The sequence below is a fragment of the Anomaloglossus baeobatrachus genome, chromosome 2, assembly GCF_048569485.1.
Source record: "Anomaloglossus baeobatrachus isolate aAnoBae1 chromosome 2, aAnoBae1.hap1, whole genome shotgun sequence".
Lineage (NCBI taxonomy): Eukaryota > Metazoa > Chordata > Amphibia > Anura > Aromobatidae > Anomaloglossus > Anomaloglossus baeobatrachus.
The window spans coordinates 231,193,789-231,216,518 of record NC_134354.1 but is presented as its reverse complement, the minus strand read 5'-3'; the positions used below and the strand labels follow the sequence as shown (position 1 = coordinate 231,216,518).

General features: G+C 43.7%; 1 protein-coding gene across 4 annotated transcripts in view; it reads right to left on the bottom strand.

Moving 5' to 3' along the window:
* Positions 1 to 22,730, bottom strand: part of CDK18 (cyclin dependent kinase 18) — a 283,704-nt gene that overhangs the window by 71,005 nt on the left and 189,969 nt on the right. For all 4 annotated transcript variants that reach the window (XM_075335690.1, XM_075335687.1, XM_075335688.1 and 1 more), the window contains one exon: positions 7,915 to 8,045. In XM_075335690.1, the coding sequence (XP_075191805.1) occupies positions 7,915 to 8,045 (131 nt within the window). The remainder of the gene's footprint in view (positions 1 to 7,914; positions 8,046 to 22,730) is intronic.

The window sequence follows — 22,730 nt, the reverse complement described above, 5'->3', positions numbered from 1 at the left end:
GAAGAAAAAAGTTTGGAGAAGAAAGGGAACGGCACATGATCCAAGGCACACCACATCCTCTGTAAAACATGGTGGAGGCAACGTGATGGCATGGGCATGCATGGCTTTCAATGGCACTGGGTCATTTGTGTTTATTGATGACATAACAGCAGACAAGAGTAGCCGGATGAATTCTGAAGTGTACCGGGATATACTTTCAGCCCAGATTCAGCCAAATGCCGCAAAGTTGATCGGACGGCGCTTCATAGTACAGATGGACAATGACCCCAAGCATACAGCCAAAGCTACCCAGGAGTTCATGAGTGCAAAAAAGTGGAACATTCTGCAATGGCCAAGTCAAACCAGATCTTAACCCAATTGAGCATGCATTTCACTTGCTCAAATCCAGACTTAAGACGGAAAGACCCACAAACAAGCAAGACCTGAAGGCTGCGGCTGTAAAGGCCTGGCAAAGCATTAAGAAGGAGGAAACCCAGCGTTTGGTGATGTCCATGGGTTCCAGACTTAAGGCAGTGATTACCTCCAAAGGATTCGCAACAAAATATTGAAAATAAAAATATTTTGTTTGGGTTTGGTTTATTTGTCCAATTACTTTTGACCTCCTAAAATGTGGAGTGTTTGTAAAGAAATGTGTACAATTCCTACAATTTCTATCAGATATTTTTGTTCAAACCTTCAAATTAAACGTTACAATCTGCACTTGAATTCTGTTGTAGAGGTTTCATTTCAAATCCAATGTGGTGGCATGCAGAGCCCAACTCGCGAAAATTGTGTCACTGTCCAAATATTTCTGGACCTAACTGTATCTTAATGAATATAGAGTGCTGCTCTATTCTTTGGTTTGTATATTACACCATCACATCAACTTGCAGCAGTTACACTTGCATCATTCTGTTATGAGTTGCTGGTCAGTTTTTTGTTTATTTGCCATTAAAGGGGTTGCCTGGGTAAAGTAAAACTTTGCACAGGGGATGGGCAATGTAAAAACTGAAATTTATTCACATACTAGCACCCAACTGGATGCAACGTAGGCTAATCCTAAGTCTGTGCAGAGGCAGGACACAGTGATGTTACGGCTCTACCAGACTGCTGTGACGTTTGATTGACTGCAGCAGTCAGGTGACTTGAGTAGCACATCAGGCAATGTTTTTTATGATGCTGCTCAAAGTCATCTGACTGCTGTAGCCAATCACAGGTTGCAGTAGTGAAATGTGACATTACCACATCCTGTCTCTAGAAATGAAGTGCCCTTCACTGGATCCAAGGTGGGTGCCAGTAGGTGAGGATGACTGGCTGTGTTGTTTTTACAAATCCCATCCCTTGGACAAAGTTTTATGTTGGCTGGACATCCCCTTTAAGCTTATCTGTACTGCAGTCGTGCAGTGAGTTGAAAAAGGAGGAGTTGGGACCCTCATCTACTGTCTTTTGCCTTTCCTTGTAGATTGTAGGATTTTGAAGACAGGGTCATCTTTCCAACTGAACCAGTCTGTAAAGTGGGCCCAACTGAGATTATACTACCCATTCAATGGGTGCCAGACTAGGACTGAAATTACACTTGACATCTGAAAGCCCATTTGTCATTTGTTGACTTTTGTAATTATGCGATTGTTTAGGCAAAATACATGATTTCACGATAAAACTCAAGATTTCGTGTCTTGGCACTACAAGCTGCCGTGATGGGTTATTAGACCCATACTGGGATCCCACAACTTGAAAGATTATCCTGACTTTTCTGCAAGGTGGTTGGTGAGTTATTGAGGTATAGAAATTTTTTCATAATATGTAATAACTTAATTCCAATGATTCCATCTTTTTTTTCAGTGTTAGATTTTCCCACCTGTGACTACACTAGCATGACATCCCATCTTTAAAAGTATATTACAAATGTGTTGGGAAGATATGGGCAGGCAGGAATCTGCACCGCTGTTCTCCTGATAAGTGAAGATCCCAAAATATGACAGCAAGTGCCGAATTTCTACAGCTCTCAGGCATGCTGGGAGTACTAGTTGCCATTGGAAATGACAGTTAATTGTTTGCCAAAGTACTTTTCTTTACCTAGTTTTTACAATAACTCACTTATTAAATTCCTTATGATCCTGACTCCGATGCCCTGCCTCTTCATATTTACTTAAAGGGAACCTGTCACCAGATTTCGCGATTATAAGGTGCGGCCACCAGCAGTGGGATCTTATATACAGCATTCTAATATGCTACGTTTAAGAGCCCAGACCACTGTGTAGAATGTAAAAATCACTTTATAATACTCACCTAGGGGGACGGTGCGATGCAGACTGGTCGGATTGGGTCTCCATTCTTCGGTACCGGCGACTCCTCATGCGGCCTTCTTTGTCCTCCTTCTTATGAAGCCTGGGTGCATGACGCGTCCTACATCATCCACACAAGCCGACACTGGGGTCCTGCGCAGACGCACTTTGGCAGATCAAAGTATTGTAGTGTGCCTGCGCAGGACCTCAATACCGACTAGTGTGCATGACGTAGGACGCGTCATACACCCGGGCTTCAGAAGAAGGAGGAGAAAGATGGCCAAAAGAGGAGTCACCGCACCCGGAGAATGGAGACACCCACCCGACCAGTCTGCACCGCACCGTCCCTCAGGTAAGTATTATAAAGTGATTTTTTCTACACAGTGGCCTGCGCTCTTATATACAGCATGTTAGAATGGTGTATATAAGAGTCTATTGGTGGTGACTGCAATTTATAGGCACCAAATCTGGTGACAGGTTACCTTTAATTACAGCTATATTGTGGGGTACATTCACATGAACATGGCAGCCAAGTTTCAAGACTGGCAAGGACTACTGGATTATTGATGCTGGAGCTGCAGGGGATTTAACAAATGATTATTGATAATTTATCATATTTCCTACTGCTATGGTTATCTCTGTCTAATCCTCGAAAACTCCTTTAGTGCTTGTTCACATGTTGCATTTTTGCTATTTTTTCTATGTTTTTGTGGCACGAAAAAACACAGCTTTACAGTACCAGTAAAGTGAATGAGATTTCATAAATCTGATGCACACAATGCTCATTTTTTCTTTGCAAATTTGAAGCAGGTTCAAAGCTGTCAATCATGTTAATTCAGTGTTTTTGCAGTGTTTTTCACATATTCAAATGAATGGAAAAAATGCATAAAAAATGCATGCATGAAAATGGCAACATGCAAGGGACACGTTTTCGGTGCAGCAATGTCTGCTGTGAATACTTGTCCAAAGTGTGCACAAACCATTTGGGTATATCAAAACAGGACTTTTGTGCAAAACAATAAAATCTGCACCAATTTGTACAGGTTATGCTGTGTAGATGCTGCTTTTTTACCACAGATTTCACCCATAGCATTGGGATGGAGATGGTGAAAACCATGGTAAAAATCCACAGCATAAATTGATGTGCTGTGGATGCAAATCTCCAGCGCCAGAACAAATTCTGCTGCTTATTTTCTCTACATCATGGGCTCGGACTGGCCCATGAGAAAATCAGTGAATCTTATGGTGGGCCCCACAGGCGTGTCTCTAATTAACTCAGATGTTGCCAATAAACCTATCAGAAGCTTCCAAAGACATGACATCATCATATGGGCTGTCTTATATTGTTTAAAGGCATAGTACTCTTAATGTATGTAAGCTTTTGACTTTGGAGAAAGTAACAAAAATGCCTTAAAACATTCTCTCTCTCTCATTATTCTGACATTTGGCAAATATAAATGTCACGAATCGGCGCTGCCATAGCCGCAAGCAGCCTGCTGCGGTTCCTGTTGCGCCCAGGCGCCGGCTGCCGTTTTTGGTTGTGCCTCAGGTCGTCCAGCTGGCTGCTTCCTACTCCATGTCTAAGTGTGGAGACGCGGTTAGTGCAAATGCGCGTGCCGATTTACCCAAGCCAGAGCCTAAGTCCAGTGTTTCGCCTAGTGAGCATGCTCAGCCTTATAGTGCTATTTCTGAGGCGAAGTCCTCGGCTCAGGCTACTGAGCATGCTCCTACACTTAGTGCGAAAAGCCTCTTTGCACAGGTACTTGGACATCGTGCTGTGTTGAAGTCCTGTGTTGTGCCTATTGAGTATGCTCAGGCAGATAGTTTGATTTTTGAGACTGTTGTTCAGGCTACTGAGCATGCTCAGGCACTTAGTGCATCAGAGGCTAGGTCCAGTAAGAACCTCACTGGGCATGTCCGTGAGGTGGCAGGCCCTGATAGGCCGCCATGCATCAGGTGTCCTGATGATGTGGCCACTCCGGACTGGCTCGCGGAGGCCCGCCCCTATGACACGGCACCTCACCATTGGTCGTCAGATGCTGACTGGTGAGGTGTTTGGGGCGTGGCAGCCATGAGGTCATCAGTGACGTGGCAGGTCCGGAGAGGCCCCTGGTGATGTTACTGATGACATGGTACTCCGCAATTGGCTCCTGGAGGAGCCATTGTGGTCTACCCTGGGTTTGGGGCAGACCCAGGTTATAAAAGGGGCTGTAGACAACATGGACGTGAATAGTCTTCTCATATGCTTGTTGTGAGCACACCTCCATGTATAGAGCCCATTACGGCTACAGCCAGTTTGATTGGAAGCAGTAAGGTAGGGTGCCAGGCACGTCAAGACACCCGTGGCTGGGCACGATAGGGTCAGGCGCCGTGCTTCTCCCCTACTGTCCAGTCCTGCTAGTGCAGCCCAGTGGGGTTAACTGTAGTATTTAGATAAAGTCTGGCTCAACTACTATAGACTAGGTGCTATAGGGTAAACAAATCGAAATAGCAAATAGCAAATACCCAAGCACTCAAAGGAAAAGGAGGGAAATTGTTTCCATGCAAGTGTTTTATTGACAAACTGCAAAAATGTGAACCCTGACAGTAGCAACACCAACGTTTCGGTTATGACACCTTTATTAAGGTTGTTGCCTACAAAGGTTAAAAATATATAGTGAATATCTACACTGTGTGCAGAATTATTAGGCAAATGAGTATTTTGATCACATGATACTTTTTATACATGTTGTCCTACTCCAAGCTGTATAGGCTTGAGAGCCAACTACTAATTATGTAAATCAGGTGATGTGCATCTCTGTAATGAGGAGGGGTGTGTTGTAATGACATAAACACCCTATATAAGGTGTGCTTAATTATTAGGCAACTTCCTTTCCTTTGGCAAAATGGGTCAGAAGAGAGATTTGATGGGCTCTGAAAAGTCCAAAATTGTGAGATGTCTTGCAGAGGGATGCAGCAGTCTTGAAATTGCCAAACTTTTGAAGCATGATCACCGAACAATCAAAACAAACAGCCAACAGGGTCGCAAGAAGCGTGTTGGGCAAATAAGGCGCAAAATAACTGCCCATGAATTGAGGAAAATCAAGCATGAAGCTGCCAAGATGCCATTTGCCACCAGTTTGGCCATATTTCAGAGCTCTAATGTTACTGGAGTATCAAAAGGCACAAGGTGTGCCATACTCAGGGACATGACCAAGGTAAGGAAGGCTGAAAAACGACCACCTTTGAACAAGAAACATAAGATAAAACGTCAAGACTGGGCCAAGAAATATCTTAAGACTGATTTTTCAAAGGTTTTATGGACTGATGAAATGAGAGTCACTCTTGATGGGCCAGAGGCTGGATTAGTAAAGGGTGGATAGCTCCATTCCGACTCAGATGCCAGCAAGGTGGAGGTGGGGTATTGGTATGGGCTGGTATCAAAGATGAACTTGTGCGACCTTTTCGGGTTGAGGATGGAGTGAAGCTCAACTCCCAGACCTACTGCCAGTTCTGGAAGACAACTTCTTCAAGCAGTGGTACAGAAAGAAGTCGGTATCGTTCAAGAAAAACATGATTTTCATGCAGGACAATGCTCCATCACATGCATCCAACTACTCCACAGTGTGGCTGGCCAGTAAAGGTCTAAAAGATGAAAAAATAATGACATAGCCCCCTTGTTCACCTGATCTGAACCCCATAGAGAACCTGTGGTCCCTCATAAAATGTGAGATCTACAGGGAAGGAAAACAGTACACCTCTCAGACAGTGTCTGGGAGGCTGTGGTGGCTGCTGAATGCAATGTTCATTGTAAACAGATCAAGCAACTGACAGAATCTTTGGATGGTAGGCTGTTGAGTGTCATCATATAGAAAGATGGCTATATTGGTCACTAATTTTTTTGGGTTTTGTTTTTGCATGCCAGAAATATTTATTTGTAAATTTTGTGCAGTTATATTGGTTTACCTGGTGAAAATAAACAAGTGAGATGGGAATATATTTGTTTTTTATTAAGTTGCCTAATAATTCTGCACAGTAATAGTTACCTGCACAAACAGATATCCTCCTAAGATAGCCAAATCTAAAAAAAACCCCACTCCAACTTCCAAAAATATTAAGCTTTGATATTTATGAGTCTTTTAGGTTGATTGAGAACATAGTTGTTGTTCAATAATAAAAATATCCTCTAAAATACAACTTGCCTAATAATTCTGCACACGGTGTGCAAGTGAAACATATATACAAATATATACAAACATGTACAAGATAAACATATACTTAATGTAAGGAAGCTATGTCGCACGGGTCTCCTCGGACAACCGTCAGTGAAGTTAAATGGAAAGTATCACATTTTGTAGTGAAAAATGTCTGGTGTATATAAAGGATACATATTTTAATATGCCTGTTTAACATATGTATCCTTTATATCTGGGTTCACATTTTTGCAGTTTGTCAATAAAACACTTGCATGGAAACAATTTCTCTCCTTTTCCTTTGAGTGCTTGGGTATTTGCTATTTGCAGCGGAGTTAACTGGGCTGCGGTTGCTGCTCCACCTGTCCGGTAGTATCCCCTACGCGCACGGGCAGCGTACCCCAGGACCTTTGTGCCGTTAACAGGGAGTTCCTGGGCTGGGTGTGTGGAACCTGTTTTCTTCACATCGGCTTCCCAGTCAACGTTACTGGTGTGACCACCTTGCCTGATGTGTCCTGTACATACGTGGCCAGTTGAGAGCCCTGGTGGCCAGAAACGCTAATTGGGAGACCACTGCTGTGTCGTACACACGTGGCCGACAGGGCACTTTCGCGGCGGTCTTCCGGTCAATGCTACCTGGTTACCACCCGGCCTGACGTGTTCCCTGCACACGTAGTCGGTGTAGCGCCACAGGTATACCAAAACGCTAACTGGGATGTTATCCAGTCTGACGTTTCCCTACACACGTGACCGGTTCCCAGGTCTCCAGTGTTATTTAAGAGCCACCCAACTCTGTATTCGCCGCCTAACCTTTGCGTTGCCAGCAGCTCCTTTATCACCTGGAGTACAGTGGACCCAGACTGGCGATTGGGATATATACCATCATATCCTAATTTGCCAGTCCCCCCGTAACAATAAATAATTTTGGTTCCTAATTGACCTAAAATGGGAAAGGTTTATTCTGATTTCATGTCATATAGTGAGAAAAACATGCAGATGTGTCTTTATAGATAGTGTATGTTAACTTTTGGTTTCAAATCTATACACAGCAAGTCATTTTTAGAAAGAAATGTATATGTTCATTCCTTTCAGCATTTTCTGATAGCGATATTGGCCTAAATACAGACGTTGTGTGCACACATACCCTGAGGCAGGAATCAGCACACCATGAGGTTTTATGATATGAAAAGTGCTTTGTCTTTTTATTGTTGTAATTATATGGATCTCTAGTAGTCTAATTTGAAAAGGAAGTGTGATTGTGTAGACACATCAATCCAAACTGGGATATAGAACTTTCATCTGTAACTCAAGGGTGGTGAGTGAACTTTGGAGAGAAAGTGGTAGTTGTCAAGTTCCATGTAAATACGCAGCTATGCTTATACTGAAATACTATATCCACAAACTTTCCTCTACGGTTCAGATTTATAAAACAGCAATTGCTATCTAAAATTGATAAAATATTGGACCTCTGCACTCACATCCATGGACAGACGCCGGGATCCTGAATGTCTGTAACGCAGATCATTGGGAGACAAACCTCCATCTGATGGGGATAGAGCAGGATTTCCAGGGCTCAGGTGGGAAAATTGAAGGTGAGAGTGTCCAAGACCTAAAGAGAAAGTGAAAAAGAAAGATTGATATTTAGGTTGATTGCAATAGAGGGAAATTGATAAATATAAACCTTTTTTTTTTCATTACTCAGTGGAAAGTAAAATGCAGAACTACAGCATTTTGCTAAAAACAGACATTAAGGCACACAGTGATCCAGCAATGAAAAATGTGTTGGGCTCACCCAACAAAGCAGGCTGTTCTGGAGATGCTCTGATCTATCACAATTTATCCCTTATCAAAGGCACTCAGATCCTTAAAAATGTATTCTCATCATAGTTAAAATTACAAGCAAAACAAGCAACTTTGCAATGATTAAAAATGTTCTTTATTCTCAAGAAAGTAAAGATATTTTAATGTTTGCTGCTGATAGCCTGGATTGCTGACCACTTCTGCAGTCCATTGGCAGTGGCTGATTTCCTTGGCAAGCACGCAGTACTTACAAGATCTTTACAGTAAAATCACGGTTCTGAAGCTGGTTGGATCCTCCTCCAATACTGCAGAAGCAAAGCTGCCTCTGCTTGTAGCATTGGAGAAGACACAGTTCGGCCCAAGGTCACATCTAGAGATGAGCAATCCCGATGTTCAGTTTTCGGGCCAAACACCTAATTTAAAGAAAACAAACAAGAATTTGGGTTTAAAGTTTGGGTGCTTTATGTATGCGCGAACATCGCTGTGCTCAGATATGCTCTCCCTTTCAGCCCAGTGCGAGCCGTTTGCAGTGTTTGATCGGCTTGCATTAGGGGTAACAACCCCATCCTCCCTCGGAAGTGTTCTACTTATGGCTGGCTGTATGTGGGTGGAAACCCGAACTGCCGATCAGTGATTTTGGTTGAGATTGGGGCCAACTCCGAACCAGTGGAGGTACAGTTCGGCTGCACCCACCAAACTAAACATCCACAGGAACACTCATCTCTAGTCACTACGATGCCACTGGACTGAACTGTTAATCAAGCTGAAGCGCACCAATCCCCAGCAAGAAAGGATCGAAAAATGCTTCTTACCGACATAATACATATATGAAAGTTGTCCGAATCCGCTGATTTCACTGGGCCCAGCCAACTCTCCCACTTAATAGATGGTTTCGGAGTAGAGAAGGATAGGACCGTGGGACTTTGAATGGCCATTCCTTTTGTTTTCAGGGGTGATAATTCGCTGGTTTCTAGAAGTGGCTTTCTCCTCTCTCAGCACTGAAAACATACAGTGCCTACAAGTAGTATTCAACCCCCTGCAGATTTAGCAGGTTTGATAAGATGCAAATAAGTTAGAGCCTGCAAACTTCAAACAAGAGCAGGATTTATTAACAGATGCATAAATCTTACAAACCAACAAGTTATGTTGCTCAGTTAAATTTTAATAAATTTTCAACATAAAAGTGTGGGTCAATTATTATTCAACCCCTAGGTTTAATATTTTGTGGAATAACCCTTATTTGCAATTACAGCTAATAATCGTCTTTTATAAGACCTGATCAGGCCGGCACAGGTCTCTGGAGTTATCTTGGCCCACTCCTCCATGCAGATCTTCTCCAAGTTATCTAGGTTCTTTGGGTGTCTCATGTGGACTTTAATCTTGAGCTCCTTCCACAAGTTTTCAATTGGGTTAAGGTCAGGAGACTGACTAGGCCACTGCAACACCTTGATTTTTTCCCTCTTGAACCAGGCCTTGGTTTTCTTGGCTGTGTGCTTTGGGTCGTTGTCTTGTTGGAAGATGAAATGACGACCCAACTTAAGATCCTTGATGGAGGAGCGGAGGTTCTTGGCCAAAATCTCCAGGTAGGCCGTGCTATCCATCTTCCCATGGATGCGGACCAGATGGCCAGGCCCCTTGGCTGAGAAAGAGCCCCACAGCATGATGCTGCCACCACCATGCTTGACTGTAGGGATGGTATTCTTGGGGTCGTATGCAGTGCCATCCAGTCTCCAAACGTCACGTGTGTGGTTGGCACCAAAGATCTCGATCTTGGTCTCATCAGACCAGAGAACCTTGAACCAGTCTGTCTCATAGTCCTCCAAGTGATCATGAGCAAACTGTAGATGAGCCTTGACATGACGCTTTGAAAGTAAAGGTACCTTACGGGCTCGTCTGGAATGGAGACCATTGCGGTGGAGTACGTTACTTATGGTATTGACTGAAACCAATGTCCCCACTGCCATGAGATCTTCCCGGAGCTCCTTCCTTGTTGTCCTTGGGTTAGCCTTGACTCTTCGGACAAGCCTGGCCTCGGCACGGGTGGAAACTTTCAAAGGCTGTCCAGGCCGTGGAAGGCTAACAGCAGTTCCATAAGCCTTCCATTTCCGGATGATGCTCCCAACAGTGGAGACAGGTAGCCCCAACTCCTTGGAAAGGGTTTTGTACCCCTTGCCAGCCTTGTGACCCTCCACGATCTTGTCTCTGATGGCCTTGAAATGCTCCTTTGTCTTTCCCATGTTGACCACGTATGAGTGCTGTTCACAAGTTTGGGGAGGGTCTTAATTAGTCAGAAAAAACTGGAAAAAGAGATAATTAATCCAAACATGTGAAGCTCATTGTTCTTTGTGCCTGAAATACTTCTTAATACTTTAGGGGAACCAAACAGAATTCTTGTGGTTTGAGGGGTTGAATAATAAATGACCCTCTGAATAAACTTTTCACAATTTAAAAAAAAAAATAAAAAAAGAAATAACATTCTTTTTTGCTGCAGTGCATTTCACACTTCCAGGCTGATCTACAGTCCAAATGTCACAATGCCAAGTTAATTCCGAATGTGTAAACCTGCTAAATCTGCAGGGGGTTGAATACTACTTGTAGGCACTGTATGACTGCCAAGTACTCATGTGTATGGAAGTGTTGGGAGAGATAGATATCTTTCAAGTGAACATTGTGCATGGCCCGCTTCATGCTAGCACTTTTTTCTTGCTTTCAACAATATAACTTCAAGAATTGACTGTTTGTTGCCTAATTTATCCTACCCTGTGATAAGTGCAATTGTAATGACAAAATCAATGTTATTCACTGTACCTGTCAGTGATTTCATTTACTTTGAGCTGTGTATGTTTTTATTATATGCACCAGTGTGCATACAATGATGTTCTTTCCATTTCAGTATCTTCCCATTTTGAATGTACATGTGACAACTTTACAACCATACAACCATACATATAAATGTTCTTCTCTGTAACCTGCGCAATTCCATTAGTAATAATATACTGTTTTTGTGTTAATGGCTCTACATAAATAGTAACCCCTCTACAAGGTTAGTATTGACTATACTGAAAAGAAAAGGACCCAGTTCAGAGTCTTATGATCTCTTACTGGTTTTTGTGATCCAAAAAAGTTTGCGTTAGAAAACTCTAACTGCTTACCTACACTGGCCTATAAACTTTTAGATTCTAACGCCAATGACCCATCGGTCACAATAAGGCCCCTTTCAGACGTCCGTGTTTTAGGTACGTGTGACATCCGTTTTTAACACGGATGCCACACATACCCATGTTATTCTATGATGTTACTCACACGTGTGTGTTTTCACACGGACCGTGTGACCCCTCGTGGCCCTGCACGCACACATGGAGACATGTCCGTTTTTTCTCTTGGAAGCCAGAACATTACGGGGACAGCACCGCCGAGGACAGCATCGCCAGGTACAACATCGCCGGGGACAGCGCCAGGTATAGCATCCCAGAATCCCAGAGGACAGCATCACCAGGGACAGCATCGCCGGGTACAGCATCGCCGTTGACAGCGTCGGGGACAGCATCGCCAGTGACAGGTGAGTATTCAGCAAGCAATGTGTGCAGTGACGTCCAGGAGGTCATCAGAGTTCCGAATGAACTCTCATGAACCCGTGAAGTCACCGCAGTGACACCCGCTGTAGCATGAGTGTCGCAGGGGTGTCATCGGGATGTCATCAGAGTTCATTGGGAATTCCAATGACCTCCTGGATGTCACTGCACACACACTGCTTGCTGGATACTCACCTGTCACCGGCGATGCTCCGGCTTCCAGCTCCTCAGTGCAGTGAATAATCAATGAATATAATGAGCAGGGGTCAGAAGCAGGAGACAGCAGAGCCGAACAAAAAAGCACTGGATACAGGTGAATAATTTTTTTTATTTCAAAGACCCGAGTTTTCTCGAGTACGTGTCACACTTATGTCACACGTATGCAAACACAGATGTCACATGTGTGACACAGGTATGACTTTACTGATGCGTGTTGCTTGTACCTGATTAAACATGGACATCTGAAAGGGGCCCAAGTGTGTAATGTGGATTAGTTGTGTGACTGAATGATGTGTCCAAAAAACGCTTGTTCGTGCATGAAATTGTTTAGAACAGGTAAAAAAAATTCTCATTCAATCTTTGAAAATTGTGTATTTTGTCCAAAAAAGAGGAAAGGAAAATCAAGTCCTAAATAGGAACCATGGTGTTTACCCACCAAAAAAAGGTTCAGGCTTTGCTGCAAGGTGTACCTGTAGCATCCAGGGGGCAGGAGGTTAACCCTGCGGTACGCGGCCAGGGATTAGCCGCCGCTGCTGTCGCTGTCCTCCAGGGCGGATGGTAATAGCAGCAGAGATGGTTTCACTCCCCACAGTTGGAGTGGGACCCAGGGAGATGAGGGCGGTGGGGACGGCCGGTGGCGCCGAAGCACTAGCAGCGGCAATGACAAGGACGACACCAGAGCTGTGGTTCAAAGTACTTTTTACTCACAGTTAGTAAGATGCCCGATGGTGCCGCTCTCTGCCGCGATGGGCTCCAGCTGGTCCCGGGTAAATCAGAAGCAATCACCGGTGTCTGTGGAGTTTGAGACTTTCCTACTCTGCGCTTACTTGTGGATCCCTGTTGTGAATGTCATCCGAGTGGGTGCTGGCTTGGAGCTCCCTTTGGTGGCCAGGAATGGTAAAGAAGCTGATTCTGAATCTGTGACTCAAACAGGTGTTGGTATTAATTGGGAATCCAGGAAGTCCTATTGCTGACCAGCCTGGTGTATATAGGAGAGCTGTTTTTGCTTAGCTGCTGCCGGTGATAAATGTTTCTTATGCCTCTGAAGATGGCTTGGAATTTGTCCTTCAGGTTCCTCAATTTATCCTGCGCCAGAATTCACTCCAGATAAAAAAAAATAATGACCTACAAATTCCCTAAAACAGACGGGAAAGATTTCATGCTAAACATATAACCAAAGGAGGATCAGTGATAAGCCCAAGAATAAAAGAATAAGGGGGCACTGAAAAAAAGGAATCAAAACAATGATGGTGAAATACAAAATACTTTTATTGAAATTAATAGAAAAAGGTGAACAGAGGACAGACGGTGGAGGTAGAAGATGGAATTTTGCCAATACAGAAAGAGCACACACACCAACTGATAGGACTGCTAATGAAGGTACAAGATGTAACGTACCCGAATGGCCAAGAGGGGGAAGACAAAGGGTGTAACACATCAATGATTAAAAATCAACCCAAGCAACACTGTTCCCATGAACATATATAAAGATCAATTAAGTAGTCATACCTTGAGACATAATGGGAATAATACTGCAGCTGTCAGGTCAGTGGTGAGGGCGAGGCCTCGACGCGCGTTTCAACAAGCCTGACGAAGCCGCCACGCTCGGTGAAACTTTTTCTCTTATTCTTTTGATTCCGTGGATATTAACAAGTTGTCTGATCGTGTTGAACATCTTGCTTCTGAGGTTCAGGGTATATCGGCTTATCTTAGACAGACTCCTGTTGTAGAACCTAAAATTCCCGTTCCTGAAGTGTTCTCGGGGGATAGAGATTCTTGAACTTTAAAAATAATTACAAATTATTTTTTTCCTTAATACCTAAGTCCTCAGGGAGTTCCTTGCAGCAGGTTAGGATTGTCATCTCCTTGTTACGCGGTGACCCTCATGACTGGGCCTTTTCCTTGGTACCTGGTGATCCGATTCTTGCTGATGTGGATTCCTTTTTTCAGGCCCTGGGATGGTTGTTTGACGAACCTAATGTTCTGGATGAAGCTGAGAAAGCCTTGATGGCATTGATCCAGGGTCAGGATTCTGCTGAAATTTTTTGACAGAGATTCAGAAAGAAGGCGGTCCTTACCAAATGGAATGATGATGCACTTGCGGACCTGTTTCGGAAGGGTCTTGTGGATACTGTAAAAGATGTTATGGTGGGATTTCCTATCCCTTCGGGTCTCGATGCCTCTATGACTTTAGCCATTCAGATTGACAGACGTTTACGCGAGCACAAAACGATACGTGCTGATGTATTGCTTGCGGAACAGTCTTCGGAGCCTTTGCAGTGTGATAGGGTTCTCTCTAATATTGAGCGGTAGGGTTTTAGACGGAGAAACACGTTGTGTTTCTATTGTGGAGACTCTTCTCACACTATCTCTGTCTGCCCTAAACGAGAAAAGAGATTTGCTCGTTCATTTAGTGAGGGTACTGTGCAACCTAAATTTATTTTGTCAGTCTCTTTAATTTGCTTGTTATCCTCGTTTTCTGCTATGGCTTTTCTTGATTCGGGGGCCGCCCTGAGCTTAATGGATATTGGGTTTGCTAAAAGTTGTGGCTTTCCCATGTAACCTTTTCAAACTCCTATTCCTTTAAGGGGCATTGATGCTACTCTCCCTTAGCTGAGAATAAATTTTGGACCCAGGTGACTGAGGGTTGCACCAGCTAATCAGGAGAATTGTAAATTTTTGGTACTACACAACTTGCATGATATTTTGGTACTGGGATTCCCTTGGCTGCAGACCAATAATCCAGTTCTAGATTGGAAATCCTTGTCTGTGGTTAGTTAGGGTTGTCAATGTGTGCATAATGACCTTTCTGTGTTGTCTATTTCTGCTTAGACACATGATGTACCTGAATATTTGTCGACAAATACTTAATGTGTTTAATGAGACTGGATCTGATTCCTTGCCTCCCCATAGGGAGTGTAATTGTGCCATTGAATTAGTGCCAGGTTGCAAATTTCCTAAGGGACAGATTTTCAATTTGTCGGTGCCCAAACATGATGCTATGAGAACTTATATTAAGGAGTCATTGGAAAAAGGTCAAATTAGACCGTCATCTTCACCCCTGGGTGCCGTTTTTTTCTTTGTGTCCAAGAAGGTTGGGTCATTGTACCTTGTATTGACTATCGCCTCCTTAATAAAATCACTGTTAAATATCAATATCATTTGCCCCTGATGTCAGATCTGTTTTCCAGAGTCAAAGGGGCTAAATGGTTTACTAAACTTGATCTTAAGGGGGCGTACTATCTCATTCGAATTAAGGAGTGTGATGAATGGAAGACGGCTTTTAATACCCCTGAGGGGCATTTTGAGTACCTAGTGATGCCTTTCGGGCTCACTAATGCCCACTCCGTCTTCCAGTCATTCATGAATGATATTTTCCGGGAACTAATTGGTAAATTTCTGATCGTCTATTTGGATGGTATTTTGCTTTTTTTCTGATGATTTTGTACGTTAAGGGTCAAATGTCTCTTCGGCGTACAAAAAAATTTCCTTTTTGGGGTTTATTTTGTCCCCGTCTTCTATTCAAATGGATCTGGTCAAGGTCCAGGCCATTTATGACTGGGTTCAGCCTACCTCTTTGAAATCCCTTCAGAAATTTTTGTTTTTTGCTAATTTCTACCGTAAATTTATACAGTTAGGTCCAGAAATATTTGGACAGTGACACAATTTTCGCGAGTTGGGCTCTGCATGCCACCACATTGGATTTTAAATGAAATCTCTACAACAGAATTCAAGTGCAGATTGTAACGTTTAATTTGAAGGTTTGAACAAAATTATCAACTTTGCGGCATTTGGCTGAATCTGGGCTGAAAGTATATCCCGGTACACTTCAGAATTCATCCGGCTATTCTTGTCTGCTGTTATGTCATCAATAAACACAAGTGACCCAGTGCCATTGAAAGCCATGCATGCCCATGCCATCACGTTGCCTCCACCAAGTTTTACAGAGGATGTGGTGTGCCTTGGATCATGTGCCGTTCCCTTTCTTCTCCAAACTTTTTTCTTCCTATCATTCTGGTACAGGTTGATCTTTGTCTCATCTGTCCATAGAATACTTTTCCAGAACTGAGCTGGCTTCATGAGGTGTTTTTCAGCAAATTTAACTCTGGCCTGTCTATTTTTGGAATTGATGAATGGTTTGCATCTAGATGTGAACCCTTTGTATTTACTTTCATGGAGTCTTCTCTTTACTGTTGACTTAGAGACAGATACACCTACTTCACTGAGAGTGTTCTGGACTTCAGTTGATGTTGTGAACGGGTTCTTCTTCACCAAAGAAAGTATGCGGCGATCATCCACCACTGTTGTCATCCATGGACGCCCAGGCCTTTTTGAGTTCCCAAGCTCACCAGTCAATTCCTTTTTTCTCAGAATGTACCCGACTGTTGATTTTGCTACTCCAAGCATGTCTGCTATCTCTCTGATGGATTTTTTCTTTTTTTTCAGCCTCAGGATGTTCTGCTTCACCTCAATTGAGAGTTCCTTAGACCGCATGTTGTCTGGTCACAGCAACAGCTTCCAAATGCAAAACCACACACCTGTAATCAACCCCAGACCTTTTAACTACTTCATTGATTACAGGTTAACGAGGGAGACGCTTTCAGAGTTAATTGCAGCCCTTAGAGTCCCTTGTCCAATTACTTTTGGTCCCTTTAAAAAGAGGAGGCTATGCATTACAGAGCTATGATTCCTAAACCCTTTCTCCGATTTGGATGTGAAAACTCTCATATTGCAGCTGGGAGTGTGCACTTTCAGCCCATATTATATATATAATTGTATTTCTGAACATGTTTTTGTAAACAGCTAAAATAACAAAACTTGTGTCACTGTCCAAATATTTCTGGCCCTGACTGTAGGTAATTTCTCTAGTATTGTTAAGCCATTGACAGATTTGATCAAAAAGGGAGCTGATGTTGAGAATTGGACCCCAGAGGCTATTATGGCCTTTCAGGAGCTTAAAAAGAGATTCACTTCTGCCCCAGTCCTGCAGCAACCTGATGCTTCTCTTCCGTTTCAAGTGGAGATAAGATGCCTCAGAGATTGAAGCAGGAGCTGTTTTGTCTCAAATAGATCCTATAACGTCCAAACTGAAGCCTTGTGCCTTCATCTCTCAGAAATGTTATCCATCTGAACAAAACTATAATGTGGGTAATCGGGAATTATTGGCTATGAAGTGGGTTTTTCAAGAATGGAGACATTGGTTGGAAGGGGCTAGACATCACATTGTGGTGCTCACTGATCATAAGAATCTGACCTACGATGAATCTGCCAAGTGACTGAATCCTAGGCAGGCCAGGTGGGCTCTATTTTTTATGCGTTTCGATTTTGTGGTTTCTTTTCTACCAGGCACCAAGAATATTAAAGCAGATGCCCTCTCTAGAGGTTTCTTTCCTGATTCTCTTGATGTTACTGAGCCATCTACCATCCTGAATGAAGATGTGGTCCTCTCTGCCATTTCGCCTGATTTGAAGTTAGAACTTGAGAGATTTCAGGGGGACAAATCAGAGAGATGCCCTGTGGGGAAACTGTATATTCCTGATCAATGGAGGAGTAGAGTAATGTCAGAGATTCATTGTTCCATCTTGGCTGGTTATCCTGGGATTTTTGGTACTAGGGATCTAGTGAGTAGGTCTTTTTATCTCGGGATGTCAGGAGTTTTGTACAATCTTGTGGGGTTTGTTCTAGTTCCAAGCCTTGTTGTTCACGTTATAGTAGGTTGTTATTACCATTGCCTGTACCTAAGAGACCTTGGACTCATATCGCTATGGATTTTATTTTGGATCTTCCTGTCTCTCAGAGGATGATTGTTAGTTGGGTTTTTTGTGATAGATTTTCTAAGATGGTCCATTCGGTACCATTGCCTAAGTTGTCATCTTCATCAGAGTTGGTGCCCTTGTTTTTTCAACAGGTGGTTCGTTTACATGGTATTCCTGAGAATATTGTGTCAGACAGAGGAGTTCAGTATGTGTCCACATTTTGGAGAGCATTTTGTTCTAAATTAGGAATTGGGCTGTCTTTTTCTTCTGCGTTTCATACTCAGACCAATGGTCAGACTGAGAGAGCAAACCAGACCTTTGAAACCTATTTGAGGTATTTTGTATCTGTGGATCAGGATGACTGGGTTTCGTTTTTGCCATTGGCAGAGTTTGCTGTCAATAATAGGGCTAGCTCTGCTACTTCGATGTTTCCATTTTTCTGCAATTTTGGGTTTCATCCCAGGTTTTCTTCAGGGCAGGCTTTGACTTCGGCCTGTCTGAGTGTGGATTCTGTGGTGGAGAGAATGCAGCAGATTTGGGGTCAAATAGTGGACAAATTGTTTCAGTCCCAGGAGAATGCCCAAAGGTTTGCCAACTGGCGTAGGACTGTTTGTCCCCAGTTTAGTGGGGGACATGGTTAGGTTGTCCAGCAAAAATATTCCTATGAGAGTTTCTTCTCCTAAATTTAAGCCAAGATTTATTGAGCCTTATAGGATTTCGGAGATAATTAATTTCGTATCTTTTCGTTTGGCTCTTCCTCAGTCTTTTAAAATTCACAATGTTTTTCATAAGTCTTTTTTAAAAAAAACATGTGTAACCAGCAATTCCCATGGCGGCGCCTCCTGCTCCTGTGTTGGTGGAAAAGGGATCTAGAGTATGAAGTAGAGAAAACTTTGGATTCCCGTCTTAATAGACGAAAGCTTCAGTACCTTGTTAAGTGGAAGGGTTATGGTCAGGAGGACAATTCTTGGGTTTTTGCTTCTGACATTCACGCTGACAGATAGGTTTGTGTCTTCCATCATGCCCACCCTGACAGACCCAGTGGCTCTGGTGAGGGTTCGGTGACCCCTCCTCAAGGGTGGGTACTGTTGTGAAAGTCATCCGAGTGGGTGCTGTATTGGAGCTCCCTCTGGTGGAGGAATGGTAATGAAGCTGATTCTGAATCTGTGACTCAAACAGGTGTTGGTATTAATTGGGAATCCAGGAAGTCCTATTGCTGACCAGCCTGGTGTATATAGGAGAGCTGTTTTTGCTTAGCTGCTGCCGGTGATAAATGTTTCTTCTGCCTCTGAAGTTGCTTGGAGTTTGTCCTTCAGGTTCCTCAATTTATCCTACGCCAGAATTCACTCCAGATGAGTCTGCAGGTTTTCTTTGCTTAATTGCTGTTTTGCACCTATGGGCGTTTGTGGGTTTTTTTTTCTCCATTTTTTTCTGCCTGTTTTCTTGTATGTAAGGCTCTGGCTCTCTGGGCAGGTCCTTCAGCAAGAAAGGGAGTTTCTCCCTGCTCTGATTTGGATTATTTGCACTTCAGAAATGTATTTGTTCGGTGATTTTGTGTCTTCCCATTATATCTGCAGTTCTGATCAAAGTGTCTGGCACAAGAGTACCTGATATAGTGGGGAAGACCATATGGTCTTAGGGCCTTTTTTCTATCAGGAGTTTGGTAGTTTTTGCAGGGTTTTTTGCTGGCCGCAATCAGTTATCTTTCTTGTCCTGTTGTATCTAGTAAGTTGGGCCTCATCTTTGCTAATCTATATTTTCTATCTGTTTATTCTGTTTTCTTACATCACCGTTGTTGCATGTTGGGGGCTTGCTATTCCTTTGGGGACTGCTCCAAGGCAAGTTAGGATTCCTCATTTCTATTTTTGAGATGTAGCAAGTTTCTCCGGTATTGCCGAGGTGTCTAGGTGTGTTAGGAACATCCCACTGCTACTTCTAGTGTTGTCCAATAGATAGGGGATGGCAATCAAGTTAGTTTCCAACTACTCTTGTGGTTTTTGTTTTTTCCTGATTAATGGGATTATTTGTGCTCGTCCACAGTCACCAGTTCATAACAGTTCATAACAGATCCCCGTGGCATGAAGCAACTTGGGGACTCCGGTGTTCTTGTAAAGTATCCCATCCCGTATGCAGGTGGCGTGGATCCTCGCCGTGGGGCCCGACTGTGATCTGGACCCCGGACCCTATGTGTCACTGTGCTCCGGGAAAATGGGTGGTGAGCGATGGGACTTGGAATCCCCATCCTCTGCAGATTCTGGTAGTCCAACGTGGAGTATGTCCTACCCCAGAGCTCTGCACCCTGAATGCGCTGGTACTGTGGGAACAGTTAGGCTCGACCTCAGCTACCATGTTCTCCTCTGTCTCACTAGCTCCACTGGTTGCCTCTCACCCTTTTCCAGTCTGCCCGGTTCTGGAAAGAGAAGCTCTTAAGCACGCTCTCCTGCGACCGTGTTGTTCAGCGTCTCAGACTATTCTAAAGTGAAACTGTTTGTGTGTTCCTACTCCCTCAGTGCAGCCCCCACCTTTCGGATGACTCACTAGTAACTGTCCCAGCAATCGGGAATTTCCCAAGCTGGCTGGCTTCCTGAGTTGTGTAACTGTCTGACTCACTGGCTTGATGCTATATAAGTGTAAAACACCAGTAATTAACCTCTTCTTACACAGATGAGCATTGCACCTTAAGTCAGATGAAATACACTATGGCGACTGAAGCCTCAGGGACGCCACATTCCCAGGTCACGGGTTACCAGATGGCAGCTGGATACGGCAGCTGGATAAAGACAGCAACAACAAGACAACAACAAGACACAGGCTGGAACACCAGACCTGAGTAAAGAAAGATAACGGGCGTGTGGTAAGACAGATCCCAAAACTAACAGGCAACCAATATATCAGGAAACCAAAAAAGGGGTGAAAAGGACACCCCCTTTCCCAAAAGGCGAAACTCGCTCTCTAGCGCCCCTCTTATAGTCAGGCCAACTGTGGAATTGCCAGATGATAAGCAAGGAAGCCGCTATTCTACTACAATGCCGATTATTGAAGGGCTTCTGGTGAGAGTAAAGCATATATTCCCTGGACTCCTATGAGCGGAATATATCTAATCTTCCCCTGATCTCACTGGTCACCCCACAATGATCTTTGGTATAAACTCGCTGCCACCAATCGACTACGATAACTATTAAGCTGAGCACACGGACATGGGATTCAGGTATCGAGATCAAAGGAACAGCTCAAGATTAAATTATATATTTAATCACCTTAAGGGCACACTAGATACTACAATATATAAAAGATGAAATTTTACAGAATATATAGGTCAGAATTCATATACAGGTAAAACGTAGTCACAAACAGATAGACAGATCTAGTGGGGGTGCTGCTGGACCAGGGTTTCATGGACTTCCTCACATGTGTATAGTATGCATAATCCCCGAGTAAAGACAAAGTAAAATGGCTGAATTGAGGTTATCAATCCACACAAACTATCTGCCCCCTCCCACCTGGTGACCTCGCAGAGCTGTAATTCTACACCCTCTATCCTGAGTCTAAAATGATATTCCAAAGTGCATATTATCCGCAACTCCGGACTGGGAAGTCCAATTGGGACAATATTACAAAACGATCTGGATAAGATGTCTCAATGGGCAGACATTTGGAAAATGAGATTTAATGTCAATAAATGTAAAGTAATGAAACTAGGATGGAGTAATCCTATTGCTGCATATATATTAAAAGGAAGTAAACTCAGAACTACAGAACAGGAGAAGGACTTGGAGATTATGGTTACATATAAGCTGAGCAGCAGTACTCAATGTCAAGCAGCAGCTGCAAAGGCAAACAAAATTGTAGGGTGTATAAAAAGAGAGATTACTTACCCCTCTATAAATCACTTGTAAGGCCACATCTGGAAGATGGGATCCAGTTTTAGGGCGGCTTTGCACGTTGCGACAGCGCACGTGCGATGTCGATGGGGTCAAATCAAAAGTGACGCACATCCGGCGTCGCAGTCGATATCGCAATGTGCAAAACCTTTTTGATACGATGAACGACCGCAAAAGCGTCGTTATCGTATCATCGCTGCAGCCTCCGACATTTCCATAATGCCGGTGCAGCGACAGGTGCGATGTTGTTCCTCGCTCCTGTGGCAGCACACATCGCTGTGTGTGAAGCCGCAGGAGCGAGGATCATCACCTACCTGCCTCCCGGCTGCAATGAGAAGGACGGAGGTGGGCGGGATGTTTACATGCTGCTCATCTCCGCCCCTCCGCTTCAATTGGCCGCCTGCCGTGTGACGTCGCTGTGACGCCACACGACCCGCCCCCTTAGGAAGGAGGCGGGTCGCCGGCCAGAGGGACGTCGCATGGCAGGTATGTGCGTGTGAAGCTGCCGTAGCGATAATAATCGCTACGGCAGCTTTCACTAGATATCGCACGTGCGACGGGGGCGGGACTATCGCTGCAGCATCGGTAACACATCGTTACCGATGTCCCAGCGTGCAAAGCCCGCCTTAGGCTCCACAATTTAAAAAGGATATTAGGAAGTTAGAATCAGTTAAAAGATGGGCAACTAGATTATTGCAAGGAATGGAAGGCCTCCCATATGATGAAAGGTTGAAAAGTTGGATTTGTTCAGCATAGAAAAAGACATCTCATTTATATCTATTAACCCCTTCACCCCCGGCCACTAAAACACCCTAATGACCGGGCCATTTTTTGCAATTCTGACCAGTGTCACTTTGACAGGTTATAACTCTGGAACGCTTCAACGGATCCTGGCGATTCTGAGATTGTTTTTTCGTGACATATTGTACTTCATGTCAGTGGTAAATTTAGGCCGATTTTTTTGCGTTTATTTGTGAAAATTTAGGAAATTTTGCGAAAATTTTGAAAATTTCGCAATTTTCAAACTTTGAAAATTTATGCCCATAAATCTGAGAGATAGGTCACA